Source organism: Struthio camelus, chromosome 8 (assembly GCF_040807025.1).
Source record: "Struthio camelus isolate bStrCam1 chromosome 8, bStrCam1.hap1, whole genome shotgun sequence".
Classification (NCBI taxonomy): domain Eukaryota; kingdom Metazoa; phylum Chordata; class Aves; order Struthioniformes; family Struthionidae; genus Struthio; species Struthio camelus.
Genome location: NC_090949.1, coordinates 18,038,552 through 18,050,924, shown reverse-complemented (window position 1 = coordinate 18,050,924; position 12,373 = coordinate 18,038,552). Strand labels below are relative to the sequence as shown.

Genomic DNA, 12,373 nt, shown 5'->3' with positions numbered 1-12,373 from the left:
AATAAACTCCTGCAATGGAAGAAGGCTCAGAAGAGATGGGCAAGGGTGAGCTGCCCATGAAGCCCTGGGAGGAAGGCAGGGTGTGACTGACCACCATGGTTGCAAAGCAAGCTGGATTTATCTCAACAGAAAGGGGAGTGGAAGGTGGTCTTTCTTTTAGATACACAGCTATGTCTGTTGTGGATCAGCTAGCTATATCACAGGTGAGTGAATCGACTGGTTGTGTAAATGTTTCTCCTGAGTTAATCAGAGGGGTGTGAGTGCCTCCCTGAGTTAGCATGACTAGCATGGGGAGAGTTTATATGTGGCTCAGCCCAACACAAAGTATAAAAGCTGCACAACTAACAAAAGAACTTCAAAGAGAACAACAGGCTTGAGCTGATTTCTACCCACATATTGCTTCCCAGAGACGGGGGACAACCAGCATCGTGACAGTGAGCATATGATAGAGGCTGGCAATGGGAATCAGATCTGTATTGTGATTCAGTTGTATGTTACAATTGCTACAGTCTGCTAAGCGTAACTTACACTTGTATTGTGATGTCACTATATTGCTGTATCAGTCTGCTAAATCAGAGTCCTATGTGATGTCAAATAACTTCAAATAAGTAAATTGAATATTAAACATTACCCCCTCCATGCATGGAATATCTAAAAGAACCTGGTCAGAGAGTGCTAAACTCTGACATCTTGTTGCTTTATTCATATATTCATGAACAAAATGGAAACATGGGAAGTCAGATTGACTATCTCTGTAGAGACTTAGGTCTTCAATGTGAATGGATGGTAAAGCATGCAGGCAGCAAGGGGAAAACCACCTCAGTTAATCAAGAACATGCTCTTTAATTACAATTTTTATCCCCCTTTGAATAATAAGTGCATTTTATTGGAGTAGATTTTAAAATCTTGCTTGCCATTCTAGGTCTTCCTATTCCACTGGATTTTCAATTGAGTTGTGTGATTACGGAAGAATTAATTAAAAATTAAAGTGATCTCATTTGGAAAATATTTATTCAGAGCAAGGAGGTTTTTAATTAAACTAGTCTTCTGATGAAATAGTTTTGTAAATATAGATGAATAATCCTTTGAGTACTTTGCTTTTTAAATATTTCCTGAAGTAATATAGTAGGGTATTTAAAAACAGAAGAGAAAAACATACACCATCATCATGGGTAACTGAGATCTAGAACTGTAAATCTTTGGGTTCAGATGAAGTAACTTCACTGCTAGTTAAGTTACTAAAAAAGTTACTATTTAAAGGTAAGCCTGTGCTCCGAGGAAGGCACTTAGCCTAACATGTACTCATACTGTTCTGTTGAAATATGGTGGCCAAGAGAAGTTGGAGAGAGCAAAAAATGCTGCCACGCTATTAACATATTCTTCGTTGTTGATTAAGGGATATATACTCTTTCAGGTGCTACATTTTCATTTAAAATAGATCTTAACAGGCTGGCTACAGAAATGAGATTGTGGTTGCGTCTCTGGGGAAGAGCAGATAAGGGGGATGCATAGGGGCTGGGGGAGACGAAACGGCAACAAAGGAGAGGGGAAGTAAGCAGCAGCAAAGCTGAGTCCTTCCTGCTTCTTGTAGGAGCAAATCATCCAAGCATTTCACTAACAGGACACAGCTCTTGACAAGATGAGAGAGGAGCAAGTGGGAAAAGGTGACAAACCCTGCAATTGGGTATAGAAGACAGTACCAGCTATAAAAGCCCTGGAGGCAGTGAGTATGGTTGCTTATTTGTTCCCAGGTAGTGGCAGGTTTTATTGAAAAAAAATCACCCCGAGGCAGATCTTACTTTGAGCTTGCCTAATCTAGCTACACAGAACAACAAATCAGGAAGGGGCAGCTTTTTGTGACAGGATCTGTTTGTCAGCAGGACGGGGTATGGTGTGAGGGGGCATACGGTGTGGTGCATTGCACCACAGCATGTGGTGCTGGAAAGATACTTGGCCGGGGCAATTCCTTTTTCTGTCCTCTGTAGCAGGCTGTACTTGTTTTCTGTCTTGCTCAAACACAAATGCCAGGACTTCTCTCTCTCTTGGTGACAAACATAGGCTGTGTAAAGCATGGTTATGAGTGTGTGGATAGACACTGAGTAATTGAAGACTACTGAATTAACTCTCAAGTCTAGTACTGTACAGCCAAAGCCCACTCAAGACTGCAGTTATACAAGCCCAGATGAAGACATTTGAGGCATCTCTGCCTATTTTAACTTTTAGCTGGTAAGGAGAATCTTACTGTCAGGCAAGGATGTATCATTCCTGTGTATTGCAAGGTTTGAAGTTGCGCAGCATTTAACATCAAGCTGAAAAATAATCAGCGTTACAAAACTGAACCAAGAAGGTAATTTTTCAGAGCTGTTTATTCATACTTAATGCAGAAACTCTTTGTCCTGCGTTGTCACATGAACCGTGATCCAAGTTAAGCTTATAATCGCATTCTTCTCATTATATGCTTCTCAGCACCAGCCTTCTCACAGGGAAAAGCTGAGTCTGCTATACTAGGAATACACTAGCTAAGCTGTTTGCTGTTATTCCTATCATGTATACTTCTATGGAGTCCTATACAGATGTTCATTTTAAGTAACAGCAGTAACGTTACTGTTTGTAGTCCTATTAGGGCTGGCAGAAATATAGCATTGCAGTATCATTCTTTATTTACTTACATGGAGGAGAATGTGGTTTTAAAGCAATACTGTAAAATGATAGTGGCTTATTACAGTATGCAGTGTTACACATTCACTTGTATAAGGAGCAAACACAAGTATTTGACCAGTGAAGTATGCAAATGTTTCTCCCTACTTGAAAAGGGCATACCTTTTTCTTTGATAGATGACAAGGGGCAAAGGGGGAGGAATTAGGAGCATCAGTAGGAACACACTTGCTTACAGAAATTTGCTCAGAAGATAAGCTGGGGTACTGAGGTATGTAAGAAAAGCTTTCCCTTTCTGAGATCAATTCCTTGGGCAACTGTTCCTTCTTAAACAGCACAGTGCTGAAGTTGGCCACATGTGTGCTCTGGCTAGGATCTAGCATTTCTTCCCATTTATTAAAACCTTTATCCGGTGCTTCTCTATGCCTACTCGTAATGTTCTGAGAAAGTAACATCTCTGCATGAAATAGTTGGCACAGGCTCTATGCACTAGCCCAAGGGATAATACTTCCAGTAGTTTTGCGAAGAAAGCCCCATTCTCAACTGTCTTCACAAACAGCAAAAAAAAAAAACCTTTCTGAAATAGGACCCAGTAACTCTATCTCCTCAAAAATGCTGAGTAACCTGTGTTGTGTGGCTAGGGAACAGAAGTGCTACAGGTTTCCAGAACTTAGGCAGTAGGGGGTCATTTTTATGCCATTTAAGGTACTGTTTGCTTCTCTGTTTTTTGTTTTAATAAAAACAATCTTCATACAAAAAATCTCTTCATTGCCTGAAGCATGATTTATATCCATATTCTATGTAGATTATGGCACTATCAGCTACATGCTCTAGTTTAATCAATGCTGTGTCATATTTTCTTATGATCTCTCAGCTTTTCTGAGCTTTATACTGAATAAAACTGAGGAATCGAACAGCATGGGGAAGGGGAGGAATGATCACGTTAGAATGCCTTTAAATTTACTCCCACAAGCTCTCGTATTTTTGATTGCTGTTGTAAGGCTCCCTCTTTATACAAGGCTTATGCATGCAGCAGAAAATGCATTAAGCATTTATTGCATAGTATTAGCTAAACTGTAGAGTTTTCTGGGGGTTACGCTACCTTATCTGTAAAACTGGAATTGGACAAAAAAAAAAAACCTCACAAACCACACTCGCTTCTACAGCACGTTTCTACAGTATTCTTACCCCAAACAAAGAATTATCTAAAATAGAATAAGGATGAAAAATATAATATAAAATGTTGTAAAAATCTGCAGGTTGGGATAATCATTTTACAGGCTGTTATTCCTTTTCATAAAGGCAAATGTTATTCTCTTTATAGGCATATATAAGGCCAATTATACAGCCAATACAGGAGATATACAGCCAATTAGTGTCAACTAGAAGATGCATTTTTGCTTTCTCTAGTGCCTTTTGTTTGTTTGGTGTCTATACGTACCAACAGCAGCAACAGATGCCAACATTAGTTGCAGCAGCTCCTATCTCTGCGCCAGGCCCCCTGCCATTTTGAATAAACTTGCACAACAAGAGGTAGAGCACCAGTATGGAACTCCCTAAATGAGACACCTCAGTAGGCATCCAATATACTTTCCATTAGAATGAGAAACTGTGAATGTAAGTGCTGAATATTGTATCAGTTCAGGATCTGTGGCTTCTTACATTTTTATCCTTATAGATAGTAGTTGTCCTCGTAGTCTATTTTATATAGTCCTGGTCAGATTTCAAACAGCTTGCCTACACTACTGTCACAAGAGTACATTTCCTAAATACATTTTTAATTTCAGTTCAGGTATGAAAATTGAATGTTAAAAAAAACCCAGTTATTTTCCCAGTCACCTTTATTTCATTAGAAAAGTATAAATTACCATCATAAATACAGATATCACCAGTATAAAAACTAGATTCTTTTATAAAATAAATATTAAAATAGTCATAGCAAAACGTACCTCCAAGTCCCATCACCAAGATTGTTTGAACCTCTACCAACAGAAACTATTAGTTCACCAACTGTTTAATTAAAAATCAGTGTTCAAGCTGCAGTAAATACTGCTACCTATTCAGTGTTCGCATGAAGTGAGTTACTACTGACTCAGAAACTGCAAAATATTTATCCCGACGCTCACTTGGAATTATCAGATTATCCTATTTGTATTAGTCCAGGTTTAGTGTAATCTGGATATGCCTTTTCCAGATGGATAGCAGCTATGTACTTCAAGAGCATTCCATAGAGGTTACCAATACAGTGATTTCAGTTTGTTTAGCTTTGATTGCCTCTATCCAAAGATAAATACACCAAGCCAATTTTATCTAAGAAGTGCAAAAAGAGTAGTAGCATCTTTCTCAAATCTGAACTAAGAGATCATTTCTTCAGGTAATAAGGTTATAAAAAGACAGATAAATACAGATTTCGTTTCATAGAAACAGAAAAACGTTCCTTTTTGTTAGGTAAAGGACACAAGCGTTTAGAAAATGTAGTGTTTTTTCCCCTCACAAGTATCATAAGTTTTCTGGCTCATTAAGGCCATAGTTTCAGAATGGCCATACCTTGTCATATCAAAGGTCCGTCTAGTTTAGGATCCTGTGTCAGACAGGAAAATAGAGGTTGCTTTGGGAAGACTATATGAACAGGGTAAACATATTGTAATATCTTCCCAGAACACCCTTCCAGCTATTAGTGGCACAGGGGCTTCCTGATATCTTTGTGCCTAAAATGTATTTTTCATCTGTGACTGTCTAATGAAGCTTTGCATTCACAGAAATTCTGGAAGTTTTGGCTTCACAATCTCCTGCAGCAGAACGCTTAAATGGCTCCACCCAGTTAACTCCTTTTTTTTTTGCTTTGGAACTGCCAGTAGTATCCACGATCGTTATTCCTTAAACACCATTAAGCGGTTCCTTTTCTCTAGCAGCTTTTGTTTTCTTGCATTTGCACAGGATCACTGATAGGACAACGGCAATGGTGATGACTGCAATTGCTATCACTGCTATGATAATGAAGACTTCAGCTCCATATTCTGTAAGGGAAGAAAAGAATCCAAGACTTGGTAATCAGAAGACATAGTGGTTTTTCCTTAAAGTTGTGTTTGTCTGGGTCCCCACGTTGAGGTGTTGAACACCTCTCATTTAGTGCCACAATCCCTTAGAACCCATTCCACTGAACTCAGAAATGCTTTCTGTATTTTACAGTACCACAGGAGTGTTCACCTCAGCGTGAACACAACTCACTTGTTAAACTGTAGTAAACCATGATTTCAACTAGTTCACGCTAGGTTTTAATCTAGTATGGTTAGTCCACTAAAACACCAGGCTATCACCACAGCAGTAAGTCCAATCATTCCCCCTGCTACCACATCAGCTCTGGAATTAGGCCTAAGTAGTAATTTGTTCTAGGTTAGAAGTTGGAAAAGACCAGCCAAAGGAGTTTTTATTCAAACTGTAGTCAACTAGAATTCAACTATTGTAATATCTAAATATATTTTTTTTGTTTAAGAGCATTCATTTGAGAGAGGGAGAAACAATTTTGGAAGAGTTTTTCACTTACAGTGAAAATATTCCTTCCTGGTGGAGAAAGAAGATACAATACAGAAATGTATTATTTTAATTAACACTTTTGACTTAATATTGAAGAAAGTGTTGTAACACTTTGAACAAAAGTTGTTTGTCTTGAATTGGACTGGCTGGTTCACTGACCGCCCACTAACTTGTTTACAAGTCAGGGGGCCAATCTGAGCTTGTAATGTAACGGTAAAGAAAGTCTGAGTCTCCTCACCTGCTTTTGAGATAATAACTAAACTGTGAGCGAAAAAAAGTGAGAGTTTCCCTAGTTCAGTTTACACTACAAGTCAGTGGAAATGCCTGTTGCATAGTTTTCCAGCACTCCTATATTTTACAGCTGGTGCTTCAAGCACTTACCCTAGGGCCCTTTATTGGAAGGATCTGAAGAAAACAATGAGAAAACAAAAAAATAAGCTGAAGGCCAGTGATTAAATCTGGAACCTCTGTGATCAGTCATTAATTCAGCCAATTTAAAACTAAATCAAAATAGTTTTAACAAAACCTTAAGAACAACTCCAAGTAGCTAAGGATGGTGACTCTTACTTAATGGGAGTTCTTAGCATTAGTTTTCATCTCCAGTCTCTGTTCTCTCATTTAAACAGCAAATAGTTTTGTTTTATAAATTAGGCACCAGACCTAGAAGACGTATACAAATATACTCATAATTGAAGTGTCTTTTTGTTAGAATGCTGAAGATGTTGTGACAGACTTCATCAGATACATACCATCTAAAATATTTCTTCCTATGCTGGTACAAAGCACCCTGCTTTCCTGACCATCACGGTTTTCTCTGCGAGAGGGAATGATTCCCTGTATGTGGAAGCAATAGTTTTTTGTGCTGTCAACATTTATTTCAAATGTAAGGCTTTTTGTTGTTACATATTTCTGTAAAAGAAAAAAGAATATTTCAAGATAATGTTCTCTGCAAAAGCTTTAGCTGTTAAGGAAGCACAGAAGCTGCATAGCTATAGTATAGCTACAGAATATGTGAAAAGTAGAGCAAGAGCTTACCTTTCCAGAACTTTGGTCTTTCCAGTAATAGAGTTTATATTCCAGGTCATGTTTGAAAATATCTCGAATACTTTTAAAGCTTCCATTGGAAAATGTATATGGTGTAAGTGGATCTTTGAACACAATGTTCAATTTGGAATCTTTTTGTGTATAATTCTGGATCTCTGGTTTTCCAAGAATAGCTAGAAAAGGATTTTTAAAAATTAAAAAACTGGCATCATCTTTTCTATACAATATATTTTTTTCTCTTCTTCCCTCCACTCCCCTTCCCTCCTCTATTATAAGTTTGCAGAGTCAAAGTAGTACAGTGAAATGAAAGATTATTAACAAATATTTTTATCTAGACGTGAGAGGACAAATGATGCAGTCCCCTGCAATGCAGTCCCCTGCAATGGGAAAAGTGTCATGCTTGTAGATCTTATTCTTAGATACTAGTAGTGCTACTATAAGAACCTATAGAAAAAATCTTTAGGCCCAATCCAAACCTTGTTTAAATCAATGAAAATCTTCTTGAGATAAAGCTTATGATAAAATTAAATTGGCAATCCTACTTACTCTGATTATAAGGAGTGAATTTTTCAGAGACTGCAAAAGGTGGTTCTTCAAAGTTATCCATCCTCGAGGATGTTACAGACAGTATATGTGCTGTATAGGTCTCTCTTACATTCCTGAGCACATCAGTAACATCACACTCTGTTTCTGCTGTCAGAATACATTTTTTTTGTGTATTAGATGTCTGTCTGAAAAGAGTAAGAAGTGTCAACACTTTCTAAGCAGATTTAAAAAAAACTATTCATATACGTTAAAATACTATTCCCCCTCCTCAAAGTATACAGATTTCCCTCACTCAGTGCAACATTCTTATAGGTGTACTAGTCTGAAATAGATAAGGTAAAAACCCAAAAACACTACCCTGTAACAAGTATATTTCAAGTTTAAATTGGAAGCAAGTGAATCAAATATGAGTCACACTATGCATTATATAAAGAAGACGTTATTGGAGACATGTATGAATTAAAAATGATAGAAAGCCATCAGTAGTTTGGATTTTGGCTTTGGCTTTTTCTGAAGTTGACTTACAATAAAAATATAAGGGAACTTAGATACATAAATCACTTTGACAGTTTTATCCTTGATCAATGATGCATACGAAAACTATTGCCTAAAGAAACGTCAGTTATCCTAGGTAGCTCTGCTCACATGAATGTTAATTGTTTAATCTAATGACAACGACTCCTCATATTTCACTTGTATTCGTATCTGTGTAGATATAAATGTTACTGAGAATAAAAAGCAATACAAAAAATAAAAAACGTGACTCATGGACTTCTCTTGATTTTTAAATGATAAAGGGCAGGGTCATTTACTTGAGAAATAATAACTACACTTGGAAAAAAAATGTTAGCACCCCACTTTGCTTCCTAATAAATGGAAATAGAAAAGTAGATCTGATATTACTGCTTCAGTTCTTTTCCCAGTCTTTGCTGGTGAACTAAGAACAAAAAAAGATTTAGTGAACTCAGATGAAAGATCAAGAGTGTTGAGTGTTTGGAAGTTAACAAACAAATTTTCCTCAAAGTAGGTTAAGGTCTGGCAAGCAAGAGTTTTATTCAAGAGTTGCCTGAACTCCCTTCCTGCTTCACCAGATTTCATATGATGTAACAAATCTGTGAGTTTCAGTGGTCTGCGGATGCTTTGAGAAGGGACAGAAGAGATTTGATGTTTATAACAAAACAAACATACTCTTTTAAATGTACATATATATCAGAAAGCACAAATTGAAATGTACTTAAGACAATCCTGTCTAAAGAAGTTCCTCAGTATCAGAACTGTACCTGATTCTATACTGAATTTTGGGCAAACAGGCTTCATTTTTTTGCAAGCACAAACAGCAGGAAAGAAACTCCAGGTTCACAAGCAGTTCACTTGGCAGACTGCTGGATAAGGTTCTGTGCCCATGAGAAACCTTTTTGTAGGATCAAGCTCTTAAGCTATGTTGTGCCATTCTGCTCAAGCATGTGCTTTAAAGTCTATTCATTTAATCACTCTTTTCAGAATAAAGGGTAAAAGAGGGCATTGGACCGTTGCACATTCATTTATTAGTCATGAGAGAACTCTCATTTGTAGACAACTTTTATAGACAAAAGTGGCTACAGTACCATGTTTTCATTACTGTGTAGGAGAGTTGATGCAGTTTCTCTTCAGGGCATGTTTAATAATGGTCTGTGAATTAATAGGTGAGCTAAGTACCGCACAGATTTATTACTGAACTTCACTGAAGTTTTAAAAGAAATGTTAGACACTTCATATAGGCTGGCTGTTTTTTATGGTCTGCAGTATTTTATAACCTCTATAATCATGACAACAGACAATGCTTTGATAGAGCTAGACAAACAAAGGTCATTTTTAGTATTACCCAGCATTTCATTGATGGTGATTCACTGATTAGTATAAAATTCAGACTCATTTATCAGACACCTCCCAAGATTAAAGAAAGAACAAAGACCCCATCCAGACAGCTTGAAAGACATAAAAAGGTGACGTTCTATCAAGTATATGTTGCATGGTCTAAAGTCAACTGCCTCAATGTACCCTGGCCCAGATCTCCCGCCCAGTTGGCCTGCACCGAACCCCAGAACTGAAATACTGATCTAAAGCTGAACTACCCATTTCTGAAGTGGATGAAACCAGAATCATGAATCAGATATTCCTACAGTTGGGTATGAAGAAGGTATAACTATTGGGTAGGCAGTTTTCCCAAAATCCTCATTTTTGGGCTATTTTCCTGTTATGCTCACTCTCAAAAATATTCAGACACTCACTATCTGCATCTTCTTCAATTGTCATTAACGTACACAACTTTGATGTTATCTACTTACCCATGTATTTCTACTGTGTAGGAATAATTAGATGGTTTTGGTTGCCACCGTAGTATTGTTTTAAAGTTGATCGAAGACCAAGTTATATTAACTGCTGTTGGTAGATCTTTACTGCCTTTAAATATAGAAAAGAGCACCATTAGTCACACTATATGCAACTCCCGGCCCCCTGCATTTGCCGTTCACTTAAAAGAAGCTGTTGTTGCTAATTGCTGCTTGAAGGTCTTGGGGAAAAGGGTTGGTCCTGCCCTCCGGGCTCATGCTTGTCTTACTAAATCCTGGCAAAAGTGAGAAATATGAAACATGAGTGGAGTTCTGCCTAATGCTTCTTTCTACTTTTTGATACAAGACCTTTTAAGATGCTACAAAAGCTTGAAGATATTCATGGGAATGTCAAAGCACTAAAACAAATGGAGTATAGTTCAAATTCATTCCTACTTGTAGAAACCATTAACTGCTAGTTTCCCTATTTATTTTAGGAAGATAAATTCTTAAAAAACCCAGTAGTTGCCCTACACGCTTATATCTGAGAAGGGCTACCACAGAATTTAGTTGTAGCCTGGGCAAAGGGGAAGAAAGGCAGAGGCACCCTGCACGCCCGCAGCGGTGGCTCTGGCGACACGCGCTCTGGGAACTGCGAGGGAAGAACCACAGGGGAAAACCCCACACCGCAGGGAAGGGCCACAGCGTCTGCGGCCTCTGAACATTAAGGATTTCCCTTGGTGATATCCTAATTATTTTCTAAATACAGCCTTCTCTGCTCCTTCTACAAGCTGGAAACTGGAGACAAAAGAAATGGAGCAATTTACTCCCTATTACTGGTGTTCAGCAACCGACCTATGAAATGCCCCTTCTTTGCCCCCAACGCCTCCCCAGCTATGAAAATAAAGGAGCCTCTTCAGGAAAAAAAAAAAAAGAAGAAGAAGAAATAAAAAAAAAAAAGAAAAAAATCCCAACCTTTAGTGACCCAAGCGCTCCACCGCCACTCGGGTGCTGAAGCATAACCGGTGGAGAGCCGGGGTCCCCCGGCAGGAGCCGTTACCCTGCGCAGACCCCCCGCGCGGCACAGCCCGCGCGCGCCGGAGCCTCTGACCTCCCCCCGCGCGGCACAGCCCGCGCGCGCCGGAGCCGCAGACACCCCCCGCGCGGCACAGCCCGCGCGCGCCGGAGCCGCAGACACCCCCCGCGCGGCACAGCCCGCGCGCGCCGGAGCCGCAGACACCCCCCGCGCGGCACAGCCCGCGCGCGCCGGAGCCGCAGACACCCCCCGCGCGGCACAGCCCGCGCGCGCCGGAGCCGTCGCCCCCGGCCCCTCCGCCGGCGCGGCTCTGCCCGGGCGCTGCCCTCGCCCGCGGCGCCCCCGGGCCGCGGCCCCCCTCCGTTACCCACCGGCGGCGGCCAGGCGCCCCAGCAGGGCGCACAGCAGCAGAACCCGGCCTGCGGCGGGGGCGCGCAGCATCCTCGGCGGAGCGGGTCGGCGAAGCGCGGCAAAGTTGATCGCGGTGAGCTGCCGACGGGGCGGGAGGCGCTGCCTTATATGAGCGGGCGGAGAGGCGGGGATTGCGGGCGCCTCGCCCGCGGGCGCCGCGGCGAGACGGGCGGTGGGAGCGGAGGAGGCTCGGACGGGGTTACGGGGAAAGAGAGCGGGCCTGGCGGAAGTGCTCCGACGTAGCCGCGTTGAGCAAGCGGAGAAGAGGGGATGTGCGGGGAAGCTGGCCTTCCTGTAACGAGAGGAGCCCCGAGGGAAGGGGCGGCAGGTCCCCGGCAGGAGCACAGGGAGAGGTCGCCTCCAGTCCTGCCACTGTCACGCCGGCACGGTGCCCAGTACCAGCGTCCACTCGGATGCGCCTGCAGTGCCTAGAATGCTCTCCTGCCTTCTCAGTGTCGCCATACACTTGTACCACACCTCATTCACCCTCCCTTGGCCGTAGGCTGAACTACTGGTGAAAGCGGGCAGCACTCAAGGACCAGCTTCAACCACTACACAGCTTTGGCTGGCTGTCAAGGGCAAGAGATTAACACCTCTTGGTGTTACCACGGCCCCTGCTTGGAAATGATGGCTCTGGAGGGCAGGTGATCCTGGGGAAGTGATGTCTGGTTAATTAACTTAGACTCTGTGAGTTCTGGAGGGTTAGATATGTATGTCAGTTCCTATCTCACCACATGAGCCATCGGATATGACCGTTCAGCCAGCTCAAATCCTTGGTTCTCTCACTCCCTATGCACGTGTATGCGAACCCTGTCGAGGTTCCCTTGTACTACCAGACAG

General features: G+C 41.2%; 1 protein-coding gene across 1 annotated transcript; it reads right to left on the bottom strand.

Moving 5' to 3' along the window:
• Positions 1 to 4,420: 4,420 nt before the first annotated feature.
• Positions 4,421 to 12,008, bottom strand: F3 (coagulation factor III, tissue factor). Its single transcript, XM_068952442.1, has 6 exons — positions 11,494 to 12,008; positions 10,105 to 10,219; positions 7,781 to 7,965; positions 7,226 to 7,407; positions 6,940 to 7,099; positions 4,421 to 5,673 (listed from the first exon to the last, which is right to left on the bottom strand). The coding sequence occupies exons 1-6, from the start codon at positions 11,561 to 11,563 to the stop codon at positions 5,534 to 5,536; spliced, it is 852 nt and encodes a 283-aa protein (XP_068808543.1). The 5' UTR covers positions 11,564 to 12,008; the 3' UTR covers positions 4,421 to 5,533.
• Between the last annotated feature and the right edge of the window lie 365 nt (positions 12,009 to 12,373).

Coding starts and splice junctions, on each gene's coding strand:
- F3 (XM_068952442.1), bottom strand. CDS start 11,563: ATGCTGCGCGCCCCCGCCGCAGGCCGGGTTCTGCTGCTGTGCGCCCTG. Junction 10,220..11,493: donor GGGGCGCCTGGCCGCCGCCG/GTGGGTAACGGA, acceptor CTATATTTAAAG/GCAGTAAAGATCTACCAACA. Junction 7,408..7,780: donor ATTCACTCCTTATAATCAGA/GTAAGTAGGATT, acceptor ATCCTTTTCTAG/CTATTCTTGGAAAACCAGAG.